The 22,581-nt window shown below is 43.9% G+C and overlaps 1 protein-coding gene across 2 annotated transcripts in view; it reads right to left on the bottom strand.

The window, feature by feature from the left end:
- Positions 1 to 21,891, bottom strand: part of PIK3R4 (phosphoinositide-3-kinase regulatory subunit 4) — a 29,522-nt gene extending 7,631 nt beyond the window's left edge. The window contains exons 1-12 of one of the 2 annotated variants that reach the window (XM_082192962.1): positions 21,771 to 21,891; positions 19,206 to 19,967; positions 15,670 to 15,803; positions 14,981 to 15,563; positions 14,121 to 14,255; positions 11,954 to 12,175; positions 9,167 to 9,340; positions 7,927 to 8,072; positions 6,808 to 7,011; positions 5,326 to 5,527; positions 3,656 to 3,855; positions 1,951 to 2,161 (exon numbers count right to left, since the gene is read on the bottom strand). In XM_082192962.1, the coding sequence (XP_082049088.1) occupies positions 1,951 to 2,161; positions 3,656 to 3,855; positions 5,326 to 5,527; positions 6,808 to 7,011; positions 7,927 to 8,072; positions 9,167 to 9,340; positions 11,954 to 12,175; positions 14,121 to 14,255; positions 14,981 to 15,563; positions 15,670 to 15,803; positions 19,206 to 19,935 (2,941 nt within the window). In that variant the 5' untranslated portion in view covers positions 19,936 to 19,967; positions 21,771 to 21,891. Of the gene's footprint in view, positions 1 to 1,950; positions 2,162 to 3,655; positions 3,856 to 5,325; positions 5,528 to 6,807; positions 7,012 to 7,926; positions 8,073 to 9,166; positions 9,341 to 11,953; positions 12,176 to 14,120; positions 14,256 to 14,980; positions 15,564 to 15,669; positions 15,804 to 19,205; positions 19,968 to 21,691 lie in introns of both variants that reach the window. The other variant, XM_082192963.1, reaches the window with a different exon arrangement.
- Between the last annotated feature and the right edge of the window lie 690 nt (positions 21,892 to 22,581).

The raw sequence follows: 22,581 nt of genomic DNA, 5'->3' as shown, positions 1-22,581 counted from the left end.
GTGGCAATGAAAACCAACTGCTTCCACAAGCTTCTGATGATTGCAATGTCTGCTGTTTTATGACAATATTTAAGTTTTGTAAACGGGTGTGACACCCCATTATGATGGAAAGGTATGGTGTGAATATTTTAATCAAAATAATACAAAACTATTTGTGTGAAAAGTAATTCAAAAGTGTCCACACAAGTAGATATTTTGTACCTGCAAAGGACCAGGACACATACTTGTATATATACTATTATGTTACGTAGCATGTTCTCTTTTAAACAAGATTGCAAGTTTCCTGCTTGGCTCTGCCTACTACAGTTGACAGAGCTACCTTAATTTGTGTTTGTTTGTTTCTTCACATGCCACCTAACAAAGCTAAGTTCCAAACTACATTCAGACAGCATTGGTTCAGCAGCTCTGTAGCAACGACATGCAAGTGATATTTGACAGACTATAGTAGTAGTAATAACAACAACAACAAACAACAACAACAACAATAATAATAATAATAATAATTACTCAGGGCGGCTTCCAACAAAATATTAAAATACAGTAGTGCGTCAAACATTAAAAGCTTCCCTAAACAGGGCTGCCTTCAGGTGTCTTCTAAAAGTCTGGTAGTTGTTTTTCTCTTTGACATCTGGTGGGAGGGTGTTCCACAGGGAGGGTGCCACTACCGAGAAGGCCCTCTGTTTGGTTCCTTGTAACTTGGCTTCTCGCAGTGAGGGAACCCTCAGAAGGCTCTCGGCACTGGACCTCAGTGTCTGGGCTGAACGATGGGGGTGGAGACGCTCCTTCAGGTATACTGGACCGAGGCCATTTAGGGCTTTGAAGGTCAGCACCAACACTCTGAATTGTGCCCGGAAACATACTGGGAGCCAATGTAGGTCTTTCAAGACTGGTGTTATATGGGTTTGGCGGCCTCTCCCAGTCACCAGTCTAGCTGCCACATTCTGGATGACTTGTAGTTTCCGGGTCACCTTCAAAGTTAGCCTCAGATAGAGCGCATTGCAGTAGTCCAAGCGAGACATAACTAGAGCATGCACCACTCTGGCAAGACGGTCTGCGGGCAGATAGGGTCTCAGCCTGCGTACCAGATGGAGCTGGTAAACAGCTGCCCTGGACACAGAATTGGCCTGTGCCTCCATGGACAGCTGCGAGTCCAAAATGACTCCCAGGCTGTGCACCTGGTCCTTCAGGGGCACAGTTACCCCATTCAGGACCAGGGAGTCCTCCACACCTGCCCGCCTCCTGTCCCCCCAAAACAGTACTTCTGTCTTGTCAGGATTCAGCCTCAATCTGTTAGCCGCCATCCATCCTCCAACCGCCTCCAGACACTCACACAGGACCTTCACTGGTTCTGATTTGAAAGAGAGGTAGAGCTGGGTATCATCCGCATACTGATGAACACCCAACCCAAACCCCCTGATGATCTCTCCCAGCGGCCGCATGTAGATGTTGAAAAGCATGGGGGAGAGGACAGAACCCTGAGGCACCCCACAAGTGAGAGCCCAGGGGTCTGAACACTCATCCCCCACCACCACTTTCTGAACACGGCCCAGGAGGAAGGAGCGGAACCACTGTATGACAGTGCCCCCAGCTCCCAGCCCCTCAAACTACAAGCCACTAAAACCCCATTCAGGCATTACACACTTAAGTAGAGCAGAACAGCAGGAACAAGTGCACTACCTCCACTCCCACCAAGCTGGAGGCTGACCTGTCCGCAAGCAGGGAGCCTCCTCCACTTGTGAAGTCTCCCCCTGTAATACAGAGCCCTGGTTTCCTGCTAACATGTTCTATTTCTTTGCAAGCAGACCAGCCAAATTGGACTTCAGAGGACACAATAAATAGAAATACAACCCCATGCCATTAGACCTTGGTGTCTGCAGGGCTAAAAGGGGACAGTTTGGTGCTACCCTCATAGCAGCTCTGGCCGTATGTCAAGAGTATAGCAAGTATTACCTGGAGGCGGTGGCTTGCTCTCCCATTCTGCATTCTCCATCATCTGCTTGGCAATTCTTTCCGCGTTGCACTGTTCACGTTTCTGCTGTATCAGCTGCTGAAGTTCCGTTTTACAAGTAGTAATGCGCAGCTGGTATGTGGAAGGCGAAGCTATATTGCTTAACACTTGTATGGTTGGTTTTCTGGCTTGGACAACAGTTCCATCTGCTGCCTGAAAGGAATAAGCCCAGTTGTGTAGTCACGTTTAGAAAACGCGATCCGTGTTTTATGTTTCAAAGGAAAGGGCGACATCCTCTCTTCTATAATTCAAAACCAGCTTCTGCATCAGAAATCAACTTTACAGGCAGCGGCCGTTTTGCACGGGGTTTCCATTCCCGATCCCCACACGCGTTGGCAGAGTGTGCGCCAGCCCACCCCGACCCATATTTGGGCCACTTCCAGGTGTGTGTGATCACGCATCAACCAGATGCACGTGAAACAGCCGCTGCCTGTACTCCAAACTACCATTTTACTAATTTATTGCTTGTTTAATTTTATTTATTTATATCCTGGATTTTTCCCAGTCAGATCCCAAGCAAGCCCAGGTAAACAAGACAGATTTTGCCTGACTCTTTAAAGACAGAAAAGTTGGTGCAAAGTGAGGCACAGGTGGACCACAACCATAGAAAACGACCTCCCCAGTAGGCAAAGCTCAGGTGCTGAGGGCGCCCTGAAAAAGGTCTCTACGGATGATCTCAAATATAACTTCCAGAAGGATAGCTGTGTTAGTCTGCTGTAGCAAAAGCAGCAGAGAGTCTTGTGGTACCTTAAATGCCAACACTTTTATAATGAGAAAAGCTTTTGTGAACCACAGTGGTGCCCCGCAAGACGAATGCCTCGCAAGACGGAAAACTCGCCAGACGAAAGAGTTTTCCGTTTTGGAGGTGCTTCGCAAAACGAATCTCCTATGGGCTTGCTTCGCAAGACGAAAATGTCTTGCGAGTTCCTGCGGGGTTTTTTTTCCTCCCCCCCTTTTTCTAAGCCGCTAATCAGCTGATCCGATAAGCCGCTAAAAGCCGCTAATAGCGCTAATCCGCTAATCCGTCAATGGGCTTGCTTCGCAAGACGAAAAAACCGCTAGACGAAGAGAATCACAGAACGGATTCTTTTCGTCTTGCGAGGCACCACTGTACTTTATCAGACGCATGAAATGTGTGTATGTATATGTGTATGTGTGTACACACACACACACACTTAAACATAAAAAAACAGATGCCCATGATAACCTAATGCAAAAATATTTTGACTGTTTGAGCAGACTCTGAGCTGCTCTATGGAGCTGTAAACTTCACCAAGCAGGAGTGACACCACTGATCCCACTCACAGGTTCATTTAGCCCAAGACACAGGTCAGTCAAGAGTTCTGTATCTTACTAGTGGGTCGTTGGCTTGACAATTCGCTTCAACATCTGATTCACCCCACAACATCCAAATCAAAAGCTGATTTGAGTTCAGAAGTTGTAGTTTCAGGACTATTAATCTTGTTTAAAAATATTATTTATTCATTATTAATTAAATTTATAAACCGCCTTTCAGCTGGATATCACAGGGCAGTTTATAGTATAAAAAAATAGATCCAGAGTCTATTTCAAAGAAATGACTGAGCATTGAGAGTAAAAATAAATTACTCTATGTTAAAAACTATTGGCAGCAATCCCCAGAAGTACCTGTGGTGAGGATGACAAAGGAGCACAAATGCCAGCGGAGGACTCTGACCGAAGAGATTTCCCACTCTGAATGGCTTCTTGATCTGTGGCTTGGCTGTGGCCTTTGCTAATTGGCTGAGGCATGTTAGAAGGTTCCAGAGAGCCAAACATACTCTTCCATTCCTCATTTACATTTGAATCTTGTTTTACATGTTTTCTAGCTGAGGTCAGCAAGACCCAAAAGAAGGATCACAGTAAGATTTTGTTTATAACAAAACAACCAAAATGTACAGTATAAGCAGAGTTTTGAGTTACTTAACCTGATTTATTGTGGCATAATGTTAAACTGAGTGCTGGATCATATAAATCAGCTGCTACATGACTTGGGCAAAGGTTTCAATCCATCACCAGATGAAATAAACTTGGAATGCTTAGCCTAATTTCTGCAGATGACCCATGTCATCTGTATTTATACAGATCGGTGAATGAACCTTGTGGTTTTTTGCAAAGTTATGCTGGCCTTAGCATTAAGGAAGTAATTGTTCTAGAATGCCAAGTTTGTGGTGGTGGTGGTAGGGAAAGAATCATGTATCTCCAAGATGGTTTTTCAGGCCGTTATGTAAACACATCTAAAAGTTAGAACAGACACAGCCAATTATATCTGAAAAGGCAAGTTGGACAAATAGGGCAAAATACACAGAAACTTCATTTCAATATATTGTGCCTACCTAGCTTGAAAATGGGTTTCCTTATGACACATTCAATTCACATGATTTTTACTTTTTTACAACCAACTACAGCTTCATGTACTGCTGCCAAAGTTAAACTATAAAGGTAAAGGTACCCCTGACCGTTAGGTCCAGTCGCGAACGACTCTGCGTGCTCATCTTGCTCCCTCATCTTGCCAAGGGAGCCGGCATTTGTCCGCAGACAGTTTCCGGGTTATATGGCCAGCATGACTAAGCTGCTTCTGGCGAACCAGAGCAGTGCATGGAAACGCCATTTACCTTTCCCACTGGAGTGGTACCTATTTATCTACTTGCACTTTGAGGTGCTTTCGAACTGCTAGGTTTGCAGGAGCTGGGACCAAACAACGGGAGCTCACCCCGTTGCAGGGATTCGAACCGCCGACCTTCTGATCGGCAAGCCCTAGGCTCAGTGGTTTTAGACCACAGCGCCACCCCCGTCCCCCCAAGTTAAACTATACAAAGCTATAAAAACCTGTCCATTTTCCTATTTTACATATATTTGAGTAGTTTGGCAGGAAACTAGACTGACAATTGGAGAAACATGACTGGAGGCTGTGAGAGAATATCTTGTAGTCAAACTTGGTACAGAACCTCCATCCTCATATATTATACTAATTCACACAGGCCTATAGATCACTCAGTAAGCCAGCACAATCACTTGTTATATGTGAATTGCTTCCATTAAGAAAACCTTGAGTTTCACATGAAAGCTTGATGGCCCATTCAAATCTGCAATGTTTCATCCACTAAACGATAAAGACGTATGTGAACTCAAGATGTTAAATTTCGCCTTCAGTCCGAAGAGTTCAATGTAAGCAGATATTCTAGATGTGGATGGAATGTGTTGATAGTGGACTCTTCCACGTCTACTATAAGCATTTTAAATCCTCCAATATAAAATTATAAACAAAGCAACAATGCAAATTACAAGACCATACTAACCGCGTTTATCATCAGACTCCTGCTTAGTTTTAACAAGATCAACTTGTCTCCCGGTTATACCCAGAGCTGCCAAGTCTATCACTCCTTTCTGGGCGCTGTCATGAAGGTGGCTCTGGTCCACTATGTTGGCCTTCGCTTTGTTGGACTTCAGCATGAAGTCTCTTAAGGCTAACAGCTTGTCTTCTTCTTCCTCAGTCATTCCCTATCCCAAAAGAAAACAAAAAAATAGACAGTTCATCAAGACAGAGCAAAGATTTTCAGTTTTTAACATGTGGCAATTGGGCTCAAGAGGGTTCAGGATATAAAAGTTAGATTTACAGTGTAACTAAAGAAATGTGTGGCTTTGGCTGCCACAATATAACAGGGCACCTTTTTTAAATAGGGACATTGGAAACTGTCTTATACAGAGCCAGCCCATTGGTCCATCTAGCTAAGTAGTCTTTTACTAGCTGGCGCTTGCTCTGCAGGTGTCTCTTTAGACAAGAGGCACTCCAAGGCCTACGTAAACATCCCCAGGAACTGAATGTGGGGCATGCAAAACAGATACTGTGGCACTGAGCTATGGCCCTTCCCCAAATAATGGTCAGAATGTTGGAAGGTCTGTTGTGGGCTGCCCAGATACGAAAACATTTGGGAAATCAAGCCAATATGACTTCTATGCAAGTTCTTATGCTGATAGAGCTCTTACTCAATAGGAATCAATAATAAAACAGAATAATCTGGGACGAAGACCAACCACATAGTTTTGGTGACAGTTACAGATAGGTAGCCGTGTTGGTCTGCGATAGTCACCAAAACTATAAAAAAATTCCTTCCAGTAGCACCTTAAAGACCAACTAAGTTAGTTCTTGGTATGAGCTTTCGTGTGCATGCACACTTCTTCAGATACACTGAAAGAGAAGTTGCCAGATCCTTCTATATAGTGAGAAGGTGGGGAGGGGTATTACTCAGAAGGGTGGTGGGAATGGGAGATTGGCAGATAGCTGAGAGGAGCCTGTTGACGACTCTTAACGACTGTAATAGGTCTTACAGGAAAAGGCAAGGGGTGAGAAGGTGAGAAATGGCTTAGTCATGTATAATGAGATAAGAATCCAATGTCTCTGTTCAGACCAGGTCTCTCCATGGTTTTAAGTTTGGTAATGAAGTGTGCATGCACACAAAAGCTCATACCAAGAACTAACTTAGTTGGTCTTTAAGGTGCTACTGGAAGGAATTTTTTTATAGTTTTGGTGACTATCTGATAAGCTTCCTGCAGCCATGGGTTCCTAAACAGAACTTCCATTTATGCACAAGCCTCACTGAAATGTAAAAGGACACCATTGCTGTTTCGTAACTCAGATTCATTTCAATGGGGCTTGTTCAGGAAAAATTGTCAGCGCCGCTGGCAAAGTACTACTTTGATGTAGTACAGATGCTGAAACAATACATGTCCTTGCTTTATTGTGGATTCTCAGCACTACCATTATAGCAGTAAGAATATACTTGAGAAAGTAGCTTCTTCAACAGCTGCACAATTGCTGGATCTTCAGGGGGAGGGCAGTCGGGAAGAGCGCCATTCCTTTTCTTCTGACGAAGTTGCAGAGTTCTAAAAAGGCTTCCTATGTCCTTGGAACGCAGAGCGTAATCAAATATAGAACGGCTTACAGGCTCTTTGAGGACGCTCAGTAGGACTATTTCTTTATCTATCTGTAATTCAGGACAGGGAACAAGGAAGTAATCAGATGACCATAGAAATGCAACTGAGGATTTTTTCTTCTTGAGGGAATGAGTGGGAGGTCAGGTCTAGACACTGACCCCAGTGGTAGGTTTTGAAAGAAAGGGGACTGGCTGGTAAGTTTAAAAACTTTGCAAATAGGTTGACAGGAGCAGGGGCCAAGCAACGGGAGCTCACCCCATCGCGGGGATTCGAACCGCCGACCTTCTGATCGGCAAGTCCTAGGCTCTTTGGTTTATTTTATTTTTTTATAATTTTTTTAATTGGTTTTTCACAATTTATATAAACACAAACAATACACAACATACAAAGACATAAACAAACATGTATAATTTCGAATCCGTTTTTCTTAAACCTTACTTCGCCGACTTCCCCGTACCTCCCCTTTCTGCATCCTAATTCCCAAATTTATTTCAGCAAATCCTCCCCCTTACTTTTATCTAATTTTCCCTTGTTCTTTTCTTTTACTTAATCTTCCACAGCTGTAATCCCGTTTTCTATAACTTCAACATTTTAGCCCTCTCAACATTTTAGCCCTCAGTCCTAGGCTCTTTGGTTTAACCCACAGCGCCACCCGCGTCCCTTGAAAATGCATTAGGGATCACCATATTCCAGGTTTTCTCACCTCCACCAGCAGTAGCCAATGAAATCAGGCTCGGACAGCAAAATTCCCATGATGCTTTTGCATCATGTGGTAAGCCATTGCAGCGGAGGTAGGGAGGGTTCACCACTGAGATGCTGGCATTCGCAACACCTTCTTGATCATCCTAATATCTAACGAAGCTTTCAGAGCCAGGGCATGAAGATATTAAGCTAAATTGTTTTCAAGCCCTTCATATGCTGCAATTCCAAATGAAGGAAAGGTGCTTATCTAGTTGATTCCTTACCTGTATTATTGGCTGAGTGATAAAAGGATGCAGGTAAGGCATGAGTTTGCAATAAACATCAGCAATATTCAAATGTTGTGCTACAACAGTTATAAATCCTACTGCTCCATAGCGTATCCAAAGATTAGGGTGGCACAGGAATGGTGCTGCAGAAGGAAATGAACAAAAAGAGAGGAAGCGATTTTAATTGATGTAAGTCATGCAATTAAAATTCTAAAAACAGGAACAAGTTCACACTCACACACATACTTCAGACTAAATTCCAAAGGGGATCCAACATAAAATAACATAAAATCAAATCACATTAGGATCTTGCCTCATGGCAGACACCTACCCTGGACTTTTGTTCCATTCTGACCTGCAACTGTATTATTACAGTTAAAATAAACCAAATGCCCTTTTTGCCTTTCCTGAAAACTCCCAAGCTCACTTCTTTCAGCAAAGGCACGAGCACATTTTTAAATGACATGACACTCAATATGTTTGCCTCAGGTGGTCCCAGGAAATTCACTATCCATGAATTTTGTTGTGTAATGGCCCATTATGTGGGCTAGATTTCAATATCTTTTTCCAACTAAATGTGTCTCACAGACCACTTCCTTCAGGAAACCTTCTTCCTATAACTGGCACCTGTCAATGCCCCGATTTTTTCAGTCTCTCTCCCATGGGGCTGCTCCATGCTTTTCTTCTCCAAGCCCAAGAGCAGACCTCTTCAGCCTTGCAGTAACTAACCATCTTGCTAGTCTGTGACATTCCATTTGGCACTTCAGGCCAAAAAGCCATTTTTAGTTGCCTTGCCAACCAGCATTTGGGCACTGTAAATAAACATTATTCTGTTCAAATCCAAGTTGAGACTCGGTTGTTTTTGTTAATTTCCTCAGGTTATTTAAGTGTGGATAAGTCCTTCATGTGGCATTTAATGGACTCAGGATCTCTATGGTTTGTGTAACATGTGAACTAGAAGATGTGTAGAACTGGCAACAAAGACTTCTCAGCTTTCTAAGGCCAGAATCCTAAACACAGTCACTTTGAAATAAGCCCTAACATTCCTGAGTAAAAAAGCATAAGGTAAGGCCAAGAACATAATACACACTGAATGACAACTGCTTAAATGTCATTCTGATTAGAAGTTCACAACTAAGTGATGCCATATGCTGGATAATGAAGTTGGCAATATAAACGGCATGCTAGACAAAAGATTGTTAAAAGTAGAAAATTGCTGCTAGGGGAGCAGGCTTACCGATATCACAGGCAAACTCATAGATATGTGGTTTCTGCAAAAGTCCTAATTGGCACATACAGGTAAGGGCATTGAGGGCCTTATATATGACAAATTCTTCTGCATCACTGAGCCCTTGCTGGAGCAGAGGCTTTAGAATTGAAGAGCTTTGCCAGCCAACATAAGCAGCAACACCTGTAATCATGGCAGAATAAAAACAAATTACAATTCCTAAAAGCTAACGCAAGTAGAAATATCACATGCAAGCAGGGTTAACTCATGCAATCCTGAAGAAGGGAAAAACCCAAATAAGTAGGGTTCAATTTGAGCTACTGTCAGAGCTGCCACCCAGTCCCAGCTCACATAGGACCAAGTCCGCCAGCGTTCACTTTATAAGAGTCTTTATTAAGTTACAGGTTTCATTTCCGAACTGCAACGTGCAGCTCTACACCTTCTGCCCTAGGTCGGCGAAGACCCGTCTGAGTCCCCGCCTCTTGCACACCAGCTTAATACCCTAGCCTTGCTCCACCTCCTTCGCCTCTCCCTACGTCTCTGGGTCCTTCTGCCCCCCTGGGCCTCCTCCCTTCTACTCTCCTCTGACGCTGACCCCCCTGATCCTTCTGCCTCCTTGCGGCGGGCTTTGGGACCTGGCTCACTCTCCGGGCTGCTTACTGCTCCAGCTTCCGCTGCATTTGAACTTGGCGCGCGCGCCCAACTCTCTACTTTCCTCTTAACCGTTGCCTCGCTCTCTGAGGAGGGCGTGACCACCCCTGACTCGTGCCCTCCCTCCTGCTGACAGCCTCCGGAACCCGATGCCTGGCTACCTTCCTCCCTGCTGCTCTCAGTCTTGAGCGTGGGTCCCGACTTCCAGCTGCTGCCGCCCTCAGTTATGAGCGTGGGTCCCGACTTCCAGCTGCTACTCTCTGAATCCCCTCTGTTCCCTTCCTCCTGGGGTGTCCCCCCGGATCCCCCCCTTGCTCTGCTCACTGGGGCTCCCTTTTGGGAGTCCTCTGACTCACTGCTTAGGCTTGGAGATCTCGGGTCGTCATCATCACTCATTTTCCCTTCGGATTCCTCCCCCTCGCTCTCTGCTTCCTCCCTTCTCTGCGTCTCTGCTCCTGAACCCCTGACAGCTACCCATGAGCTTCAGTGCTTTTCATCATCAGGTCTCATCTTAAATCTATTTTCCACAATTAAATACAGTGGTATCTTGGTTCTCGAACTCAATCCGTTCTGGAAGTCCATTCGACGTACAAAACATTTGCAAACCAAGGCGCGACTTCTGATTGGCCCCAGAAACAATGCCAACAGCCGAAACGGACATTCGGCTTCCGAAAAACGTTCACAAACCGGAACACTTACTTCCAGGTTTTCGGCATTCGGGAGCCGATTGGTTCGTCAACTAAGCCGTTCGGGAACCAATGTACCGCTGTAATGGATTCCAATGCCACAAGATAATATTATGGCCACTAGCATAGATGACTTTAAGATTGCCATATAGTCATGCCAGATAGATGTATGAGTTGTAAGAGTGAAGAATGGGACTTAACGTATTTCTGATTAAAACATGTGAGAGATAAACATCAAGAGATGGCATGTGACTATATTATCTCCCTTGTGAGCTGCTAGGGAGCATCCAACTGGGTACAGAGAACTGCACTAGAAATACTGTTGGTCATATCCACCAGGGTAATTCATATGTATTTATTATTGTTACTCAAACATAAGATGATTCAGCTACTATTGCCACACCTTAGGCCAGGCATGGCCAAACTCGGCCCTCCAGATGTTTTGTGACTACAACTCCCATCATCCCTAGCTAACAGGACCAGTGGTCAGGGATGATGGGAATTGTAGTCCCGAAACATCTGGAGGGCCAAGTTTGGCCATGCCTGCCTTAGGCTTCGTCCTTAGTCAACCTTCCTCAACCTGTGCCCTGCAGATGTTTTGGGTGTTTCATCAGCCCTGACTACTGGCCTTGCTGGCTGGGGCTGGTGGGAGTTGTAGTCCAAAACGTCTGCAGGGAACCAGGTTGGGGAGCACTGCCACTCAAACACAGACAATTAGTCATATAAGCAACTGAAACCTTCTTAATCCCCCAATTAAAAACTAACAGACCCTCATTTCATACACTGAAAATCTGCTTATAAAAAGCAAAAGGTAGCTGTGCTAGTCCCCAAGAAAAACTATGAATTCCACAGTTGGAAAATACCTTTATGAGGATCAACCAATAAGTTTACAAAAATGTGGCAAATTTTCAAATTTTCTGAAAGTTTTCATCAGACAAGGTAGTATACAAAACCAGAGGTGTGGGGGAAGATGGATAGCTGTAAAGACAATTCCTACCCAAGGGGTCTAAACTAAGGTCACCACTGTGCCCAAAACATAGTATAAAACATGTCTGCCTCCTTCACCGTACATGTTGCTTCGACACGTGGGGTGACCTTGCCTGCAGTAATAGGCTGATGCACCTAGTCTTCCATAGATTAACTAGGTTTATTTACTTAAAATACCACCCTGTCTCTTCCTAAAACTTCTCCTAAATGTTGGCTTTGAGGTTAAAGTGTCTTCTGTGACAGGCTTGAGGGACTGTGTTCCTTCCTTGTGCTAATTCATTCTATCAATCTGCACATAAAAGGAATCCTGCACGCACTACCCCTTGATTTGTATAACGTCTCATCTGAAGAACAGTTCTGGAAAACTTGAAAGCTTACCACATTTCTGTGACTTTGGGGTTGGTCCTAATAAAGCTATTAGCCCAAATGTGACCCCAGGATAAAAAGCTGGTATTTGTTGTCAAGCACATACCCACTATGCTGTCAAAAAACGCTCCTCGTAAATGCCAGTCATTCTTATCGTTGAGAAAGGTGATCATATGGGAGAGGAGAACGTCGTTGGCTTTTTGACGACCAAAAAAGACACAAAGACGAGTTATTCCATTTTCCATCAGTGTCTGCTTCACAATGTTTTCAGGGTCGCTCAGCAAAGTGACAACTTTCTGTTGGACCATTTCATGCAAGGCCTGAAGCTCTACAAAGAAGACCATAGAAAAAGGTTAAGGAAAAACCAGATGTGACTGTGTTATCATCCTTGTGATGTATTATTTGCACTCAGAAATCCTGCCTTTTGTTGGTCATTATTTTTGTATTATTTAATATATATGTTTAAAATACACACACACACTCATATATATAACGGCATTAGGCCATGGGTGGTCAAAGGCCATGGGTTGGGCCCACAGCATACACATCAGGGCGCAGTCACAGCCCCACATGAACTGCAACACTCGCATTGAGTTTCTATGCTTCCTTGTTCTAAACTGGTTGAGGTTATGGTATCCAATTTGCTGCACTGACAATGTCACTGCTTCTAAAGGAATCATGTATGCCAGGCATGTCCAAATTTCAAGAGACTGAGATCTACTCCCACTATAAAAAACTGGCAGTGATCTACCAGAGTTGTTGAACTTTTTTTAGGGAGCCAAAGTTTTTTTTGGGGGGGATCACTCCGTGATCTACTTCGATCTACCATGGACCCCCCGCAATCTGCCAGTGGCTCGCGATCTACCTGTTGGATGTATGTGGTTATGTGTGTAAATAGATCAGCAAATATGCAGAAAAAGCTCTATGTTAACAACACCCAAGAAATTCAATTTTCTGCCCATTCCTATAACTTCAAAGGTTACTCTAGGCCTGCTGCGGCTTGAGGAGCACAAGGATAAAAGACTGCCCTTCAGATGGCAGGGGAAGGGATAGTGGATAGAACAGAGAAAGAGAGAATGAGAAGCAGGACCAGCACGCAATTGTGGGTAGAAAAACATTTTGATCAGGAGGCGAACCTCTTGTGGGTAGCTTTGTGTAGCCTTGGAGTGAGAGGTTTAGAGTAGATGCGCAACATTGAAACTGAAGGGACAACTAAAAGTCTCCCTGACTATTTGCTCAATTAAATACCTTAGATTTTACAAACTAGGAAGCAACTCCTCTTTAGAGGTACTTGCTGCACAGAACCTAAAGTTCACTCTGCAAACGTTCCTCATACACTTCAGTGTTGAGGATATACCTGTGCACTTACACCCATTGGAGTGATCTCCTTAACACTATAGGGAATATGGAAGGCTCTAGTTTAGGGATGAGGAACTTCTTTCAGCCAGAAGGATACATTACCTCATCAGCAACCTTCCAGGGACACATGCCGGTGGTGGATGAGGCCAGAGGCAAAGGTTGATGGAAAAACTGAGATGACTCTTAACTTTGTACAGTAGGCTATATTCCAGACACACAAGTGCTGGAGATTTCTACCTCCCACAAACACATCTAGCTATCCAAGCAAACAAGCGGGATTATCACAGATAAAGGTCACTCTGCCACTCTGATTGATAAGGGCTTGATCAGGGCACAAAGCAGGGCAATGGGAGTGGTGTGGCCTGGGGAGAGTCCAAAGGCCAGTGAGAAAGGCCTGGATTGCTAAATCCGCCCCCTGTGCCTCATGTTCCCCACTTCTGCTTTACGTACCAAACTCTATTTATTCAAAATATTTTATCTTCTTTGAGCAGCTATTTTTAGGCTGCCTTGTAGGACAATGTTTTCTCTGTGCTCTGTCAAGTTCCACAGAGCTTTAAAATGCCAAGAAGGGTGATGGCTATCCTTAAGTCATAATTTCTTGCTAGGATGATCACCAGTCTGATTTCCTGAAGGACTGGATAAAGGTATCGCAGCTTGACTGTGGCACTGGTCTTTTGGTGCCTCTTTCTCATTAGGAATTGGGAGATTATCTTAAATCCCTAGTGTAGCTCTCAAGAAGCAGAAGTTCTCAGCATCCTTCTGGAATCGGAACCATAAAGATGAAAAAATTAACAGTCTCTTGAGTCTATGCATGTTCATTTGGACACAACAACCACTACATCCAACTGGGCTTACTCCCCAATAAGTATTCATATAAGCATGCTCTAAGTAAAGGAAAGTGAAAGATACATTACCAGTATCATAATTTTCACTTGGATGTGTTGCATCATCCATTTCTTCACTATTTGGTTCATTCTCCATGTTCAAGTTTTTCAACTGGACAAGTTCTAGGAATCTCAGAGCAGTTTCTGCCAACAGTGCTATGTTTTCTGCAAATATCAGAGCAGGATGTAAGAGACAGATAATCCAAGTTTTTTTTAAAAAAAAGATTAACAACAACAGCAACAGTGGCAATAGTTTTAAGCACAGGTGATATGTGATTAAAATGTGAAGTGTCTCAGAATAACAGCATCTTATACTGGCTTACCCCAGACATAGAAAACCAAGCTTGAACTCTGAGAAATTGCTTCCTTTACCAGTTTTTTGGAGGCAGGGCATGGGCAAGAGCCACCAATGATGCCCATTTCATGTCTGTGCCATATGGACCTCGGCACGACCATCACATTCTGTGTGTGAGCTCCAAGAGACCCCTCACTGTCTACTGGCAAAAACAGAATGCAGGACTAGACAAACTTGTTCCAGATCCAAATAAACCAATGATCATTCTGGCATTCTTGTGTCAGAAGCACAAGTAGCAGGGCACACTCCTGGTTGATTTGTTATTTTTAGAGCAGTGAGACAGGCAGATGGTAGGACCCAAACATGTTTTTGCCATTGACATTCTGGCCTATTTATTTAATTTAGACACAACAGGTCATTCTGATAATTTCTCTTTTTTATCCCCCAAATTCTCATACAAGGAAAAATAAATTCAGCACTAAATAAAAATCTACATTTGCAGACACTTCCCTCTTCATTCCACTTGTGATTTTAAAAAAGAAATGCAATGACATCAAAGAAAACCTTCCCCAAAGCCCCCCATCTCCCCTCTTACCAGCATAAGCCAGTCGGACAATAGTGGCTTCATCTTGGGCCAAATGTGCAATACCTGGCAAGATGTACTCTGGGTAGATATTGATATCATTACGTGGTACTTCTTTGACCAGAGCAAGAACTTTAGTGAGTGTCCTAACGGCTTCTGCCCTTACTCTGGGCACAGAGTCATTGCTGAAATGCAAGAGATAAGGCGTGATACGATCCAGCAGAATTTCCACACTTAACCTGGGTGCCAACTGGAGAATCAGTTCCAAAGCAGCCAGCTTTGAATCACAGTATTTGAGGGTCTGAAGGCAGGACGTTATCACCGACACCAAAATGACCAGCCCATTTTCCTTTGTCTCTCCTTCAGCTTTTTCGGTTTGGTCATGCCCACAGAGATTATGGATAATGTTGTCCAGATCTTTACGTATAACGAGAATGCGCTCATCTGCAGATACAAAGGTTTCCTTGGCAAACTGTGCCATGTAAGGCTGGAGGAAAGTATAAAATATTTCAGGAAATGCGTTGTTTCGTTGTTGTTTCAAGTAGTCTTCAGCTGCTAAACGTTTTTCTGGTTCACAGTGGATCATCTGGGTAACCTTCAGATAAAAGAGAGCAAAAAGAGCAAGGTGAAGGCAATGCTTTATTATTAAAGTAGGTATGGAAAATGCAATAAGCCACTGTAAATAGAATGGAATTAGTTACCAGTTCTCTAATACTCCGGTCTTCAATTTTATTCAGGACTTGTTCAGGGGAAAAGAGGCCATTTCTATACGCCAAAAGCTGTGACAAGTCAAACAGAGGTACACCTTCTGTAAAGAGCTCAGCTATTACGCAACCTGGAAAATACAGAACAGCTTCCTGAGAATTATTTGGTAGACATCTCTTGTTTCGCCTGCTCATAACCAAAGACTATAAAAGATGGAGATGATGTCACTTTCCAATTGGCCACACATTCCTTTTCAAGTTTGAGCATTTAAGAAGACATCACTTCTCTCCACCTCTATAGTTCATTCAACTTCCAGCCCTCAGTGCTCTAGTTACCAATATAGAACCATAATCCTGCACTCCAAAAACTGACATCAGGAGGCTGATGAAGACTTCAGCTTGCAGCACAGGAACTTGCTTTTTCTAACTCTATTGCTATAATAAATACTACTACTACTAATAATAATAGTAAATTAGTAGTACAGTGGTACCTCGGGTTAAGAACTTAATTCGTTCTGGAGGTCTGTTCTTAACCTGAAACTGTTCTTAACCTGAAGCACCACTTTAGCTAATGGGGCCTCCCGCTGCCGCCAGAGCACGATTTCTGTTCTCATCCTGAAGCAAAATTCTTAACCCGAGGTACTATTTCTGGGTTAGTGGAGTCTGTAACCTGAAGCGTATGTAACCTGAAGCGTATGTAACCCGAAGTACCACTGTAGTAGTACCTTGCCCATCTTACTGCGTTGCCCCAGCCACTCTGGGCGGCTTCCAGCATATATAAAAACATAGTAAAACATTAAATCTTAAAAAGCTTCCCTATACAGGGCTTCCCTCAGATGTTTCCTAAATGTTATATAATTACTCATCTCCTTAACATCTGATGGGAGGGCATTCTATTTCTTTTAAAAGAACTAGAAACCCCATCAAATTGGGGTGGGGGTGGGAAAAGCATATCCACCACATCCTTTTCCCCCCCTCTGGTGTTCAAATGATCTTGGAAACCATCACTGAGAACCAGTAAGAATACGTGCAGGCCTGAAGATGTTTTACACACCAACACATCCACAAGAGATGATCAGTGGCCCAAAACAATATGACTAGGGCTGCAATGTACACAGAACCCCATGTGGAGTTCAAAATTGTAGATTAACCTTTACAGCCTGGAGAAAAGGAGCATTCAGCACCTGTTGGCATCCATATTTCCTGCTATTGAATGAGTGAGACTATATACTACCAGTTGACTGCATTCAGAACACAATATGAACCCACATCATACACTGACAGCTAGGCAGAAAAGCTCCCACCAAATACTGTTTATTGAAAAAGGAAAGAAAGTATGAAAATAAGCTGTTCTTCTCTAGATGTGCCTGGAGTTAGTTTCTATGTCCTTCAATTGACTGTAGGATTTCTCAACCAAGGTAACTACCATTGCTTCCTGAAGCAGAAACAATCAAGGGCTGCCCAACATGATGAAGCCCCCAAACCTGCATGTAGATTCACATCACTTAGGAAGAATGACAGAAGTGCAAATTAACTGTCAGCACCAGGGAAAGATGTCTGGCCTCTAAATAGTAAGAAGACATTGATGCCAACAAAAAAATATTGTGGCTCATGAAATTATAAGGTTTCTTGTGAGCATGTTTTACAATTTCACTTATGTATCTGGGGCTAACTCATGTGACCAATCCTCCCACTACAACCCACAGGCTTAATGCAGAGACCCCAGTGGAACAAATGTAGCCACATGGATTTGACACCAGGAAGTGCTTTCAGATTGCTTCCAGACAGGTGTTTATGGGGGAATGGTGTTCATTACGCATTTGATACAATGCTATTGACATCAAACTACCGCTCCATATTTCCTCCCCCCACCTTTAATCAGGATTTTCCAGAAAAGGGAAAATCCAGCAAGTTACAATGCCCTATTTGCAATGTCTCAATAGCCTTTTTGTAATATTAAGCCCACATCTGGAAGCACCCTCAGAGGCATAGAAATTAGCCCAGTATGAATCACCATTAAAATACAGAGATGCTACTGTTATTCAGTGTACTTCGCAACTTCAGAAATTAAGAGTACCGTATTTTTCGCCCTTCATTTCCCCTTCATTTTTGGAGGGGGAAAAGTGCGTCCTATGGGGCGAATGCAGGCTTTCGCTGAAGCCTGGAGAGTGAGAGGGGTTGCTCTCCAGGCTTCAGGAAGCTCTGCGCAACCCTCGGGAGACCGGCTCCAAGGGTTGCGCAGAGCTGCCTGCAGTCCCGGACTCAGCGCAGCTCTGTACGGCCATCGGGAGCCGGGGGAAATAATTTTTTTTTCTTTATTTCCCCCCAAAAAAACTAGGTGCATCCTATGGGCCGGTGTGTCCTATGGGGCGCAAAATACGGTATGTCTCCTGGGACAGTACCATTTCAGAACACAGATGAGAGAATGGCATGCTTGTTTGTTTGTTTTTAAAAATACAAGGAAGCAAACAAACAACAACACCATTCTAAATGGGAAAAACTAGCGTACTGGGGAGAAGGCTAAGCTAGGACCCTTCATACTTACTTGCTAGTTTTCTATGTGCAATGATTTTATTATGATTTTTACACGGAGCTTTCAACGATGCATTTTCCCATTACATTCTGAAGTGGTATGATTACAGGAGAGATTTACTATATGTTATTTTTATATATATACTTTAGCTGGACAAATGTGGAGCTTAATTGTTTGCAAGCCTCCTGCTAAACATTATACTTTGCTAATCACAGGAAGACTTGAGGATTCACAAGGAATGCTAAGAATTGTCATGCAGACTAATGTGACTGTGATGTAAAACCTGTATGTACAGTGGTAACTTGGTTCTCAAACACCTTGGTACTCAAACAACTTGGAACCCAAACACTGCAAACCTGGAAGTAAGTGTTCCGGTTTGCAAATATTTTCCGGAAGCCGAATTTGCTCCGTTTTGAGTGTTACCCTTCCGATTTGAGTGCCACAATTCGGTTTTGAGTGTTACACTTCCGTTTTGAGTGCCACTTCCCTTTTGAGTGCCACACTTCCATTTTGAATGTTACACTGAGGTCTGTCCATTTTTGCTATTTATTTTGCATTTTTGTTTTTGCGGCTCTTTTTGTTTGTTTTTCTGACTGTGTGGAACCTAGTTCAGCTACTGATTGTTTGTGTGACTGAAGTACATTGTTTATTGCTTTCATTTTATGGATCAATGGTCTCATAAGATAGTAAAACTCTTATTAAATTGCTGTTTTAGGGGTTGCTTTTAAAAAAACTGGAATGGATTGATCCATTTTGCATTACTTTCTATGGGGAAACACGCCTTGGTTTTGGGACGGACTGCCAGAACAGATTAAGTCTGAGAACCAAAGTACCACTGTAGTTCTATACTGTATCTCATACATTATATCTGGAAAAGGCTGGTGGTTTTAGTTATCACAAGATTGCACTAAGTTCCCCACTCGCCCCCAGAAATCAGAAAGCAACACTTTCTATGAAGGCACAGCTTATGCATATCGTTTAATTGATCACTTTAAAGTACCTGCAGAAAAGATGTCCATTGCACGCTTTAGTTCCCCCCTGCTTCGTTGATTACTGTTAGCCAAGTCCACCAGAGGAGTGGAAGGATCTCTCATATTCTCCAGTTCCGTTGCAAATATGCTGCCATCAACAAAGCGCTCTGGAGCAATGTAGCAAGTCCTCCTTCTTGACGTATCAAAGAAATAATTGAAATCAGCAGGGTTATCTTCAGGAAGGTAGGTTGGTTTAAAACTAGCAAAATCTGTTAGAAGGACCCAGTTCCAGCTGGTCACCATGACATTTTCAGTTTTGATGTCTCCGTGACGGACCCCAGACCTGTGTGCTTGGTCCACTGCAGTCAAGATCTGGAAGGCTATCCACCGTTTCTCAATGTTGTTCAGGAACGGACGAGTACTAATACGGTCATAGAGATTATCTCGTACATACTGCCTGAAAAGCATGGCTGCTTTTTCAGATAATGTGGCCTTCTGGAAGGGAAGACAGTTTTGCGCAGAATTCAACCTTATTTTCAGCTCCTCCAGCTCCTGCTTGTAACTAGTTAACGGTAAAGTTGGATCTTGAATGGCAAACACCTTGACGACCACCAGACCTTCTCTGTGCTTGGCTCGGGCAACTTTAAAAAACCGAGTACTGCCCAAGCTTTTGTCATATTCAAAGTCATGGATGTCTGAGAAATAGCTGTCAACGGAGAGGATCTGAGAAGGGGCAATACCAGCCAGCTGGTTCCCCATGGCAGACCTTTAGTTCTTCGTCACAACTCTGCCTAAAAAAGACAAAAGAACGATTTGTTAATCTCAGCTGCACTGCTCTTCACAAACGACACACAAGACAGGATTTCATTTTGAAACACACAAATTACTATTAAGTGGCTCTATCTGAAATATTTTATAAATAATAATTTGTATGTTAATGTCTTGTTTTATTAATGTTATTAAACTGAGTCCACATATGTACCAATTTGATTTAAAATATCAATTAGAAAGTGTAGAATGGGACGGCAAGTCGATGTAGAGCCCAGTTGCTGGAAATCACAAGTGGGAATAGTGCTGTTGCACTCAGATCCTGCTTTTGGGCTTCTTATAGGACTCTGGTTGGCCACTGAAAGAACAGGATGCTGGACTAGGTGGGTCAAAGGACTGCAGAGTTGGAAGGGACCCTGAGGGTCATCTAGTCCAACCCCCTGCAATGCAGGAATCCTGTCTGCAGTCATCCCTGGATGGGCTCAAAACACCAACCTCAAAACGCCAGACGCACTGACCCCTCGAGTCACCTGAGGCTGTTATGTCCCCGTACGTTCCCATTTTTCACAACGTGTCTGAGATCACAGCATTTAATAACCCAAAGGCTCCCATTTCCCTTAACACAGAATATTTAACAGGGCAGCCTTTTCCAAACCAAGACACTGCTGGACTACAATTCCCATCGCACCTGACCATGGAGCCATGCTCGCTGGGGCTGATGGGAATTGTAGTCAGTCTAAAAATATTTGGAAGGATCAGGCTGTGCAAAGGCACCGCTTTCCCAAGCAGCCTTCTAGAAACATTCCCACGGCAAGCCATGGCCAATTTCTACCACAGCATTTCACACTTCTCCTGCCTTTTAACTTTACATCTCTTCCTTCCGTTTTCTTGGAAGATTTTATTATATACACACACACATTTTATTATACACACATATACAGGGTGAGTCTTTTAAAAGAGACCCCATGGAATGTGTGTACTCTGTATCCACGGGGCCTCTTTTAAAGGACTCACTGTGTGTGTGTGTGTGTGTGTGTGTGTGTGTGTGTGTGTGTATATATATATATACACACACACACACACACACACACACACACATAGAGAGAGAGAGAGAGAGAGCGCACTTTTCTCTGGGGGGACGCATACCCCTAAACATTTTGTGAATCTTCGTGCAGTACTTTTGTCCATTTATTTATTTTTCCCAATTTGAAGTATAAAATGGTGATTTTTCTCAAGTCAAAATAAGAGTAGCCCTAAACATTTTTTTTTGGGGGGGGGGAGCACTGTACACACACTCTCTCTCTCTCTCTCTCTCTCTTCTGGAGCAGTTTCCCCAAACTGTTTTTGGACTACAACTCCCATCATCCTTAGCTAGCAGGACCAGTAGACCAGGGATGATGGGAGTTGTAGTCCTAAAAAAAACAAAAACAGCCGGCGACCCAAGTTTGGGAAACCTCCCTCTGTGGCGTCTCGGATTCAAGTCGACGAAGCCAAGGCACCATCACGCTGGTCAACATTTCTATTCGCCATGCCCAGCGGTCGGCCATGAATGAGCCCGTCAGTCAGTCCGTCCGTTCTCCCTCCCTCAGAAAACACCACTCCCTGCTCCTTTAACATCTCTTTGCAGTTTCGGGGGAGAGAAAGGAAAGGCTTCACGAAGGGTCCCCCAATAAAAGGGGCCCCGCTCAAAAGCGAAGTCCCTCCTCCCAACAGGGGCGGCGTGGGGGTCCTCCTCGCGCCCTTTTACCTCAGGCGCTTTCCCGCCGCCTGAGGCGAGGCGTGAGGGGGAGAGCGCGAGCCTTCCCGCCGCGCCAACGGCGACTCACCGCCTCTCCTCAGCTGGCCCCGGGGAGTCCCGGGAGGCCAGGGCCGCGCTTGCCCCCAGCGCTCTCGGCTCCTCGGCCGCCGCCGCCGCCGTACGGGAAACCGGTAAGCATTACACAAGAGGAAGGAGGCGGCGCGGGCGCTGAGCTCACATCCTGGCGGGGAGGGAAAAGGAGGAGCCGGCGGAGCCGGAGGCCGGCGCTTGGGCGCTGCGGGCCCTCCCGCGGCTTCATCAGGAAGCGAGGCGCTTGCCGCTCCCAGACGGCCTCGCTCAGGGGCGGGGAACAAATTATTATTATTATTTATTATTTGCTGCTCCTAGGCGGCCTCTCATAGAGCACGAAGAACCGGGGGGCGGGGAACAAAATAATAATAATAATAATAATAATAATAATAATAATAATAATAGTTATTTGCTGCATGAAGAAACGGAGCGAGGAACGTAGTAGTAATAGTAATAATAACAATACTGATAATTGCTGTTATTATTCTTTGCTGCTCCCAGACGGCCTCTCAGAACACGAAGAAACGGGGGGGGGACAAAATAATAATAATAATAATAATAGTTATTTGCTGCATGAAGAAACGGAGCGAGGAACGTAATAATAATAATAGTTGCTCTTGTTATTTGCTGCATGAAGAAACGGGAGGAGGAACGATAGAAGAAGAGGAGGAGGAGTTGTTTGCTGCATGAGGAAACGGGCGAGAAACAATAATAATAATAATAATAATAATTTATGCATGAAGAAATGGGGCGAGGAATGCAATAATAATAATAATAGTTAATTTTCTGCATGAAGAAATGGGTTGAGT

This window comes from Podarcis vaucheri (assembly GCF_965113315.1).
Source record: "Podarcis vaucheri genome assembly, chromosome: 12".
Classification (NCBI taxonomy): domain Eukaryota; kingdom Metazoa; phylum Chordata; class Lepidosauria; order Squamata; family Lacertidae; genus Podarcis; species Podarcis vaucheri.
Note: the sequence above shows the minus strand (reverse complement) of the source record. Positions and strands in the feature narration are given on the sequence as shown.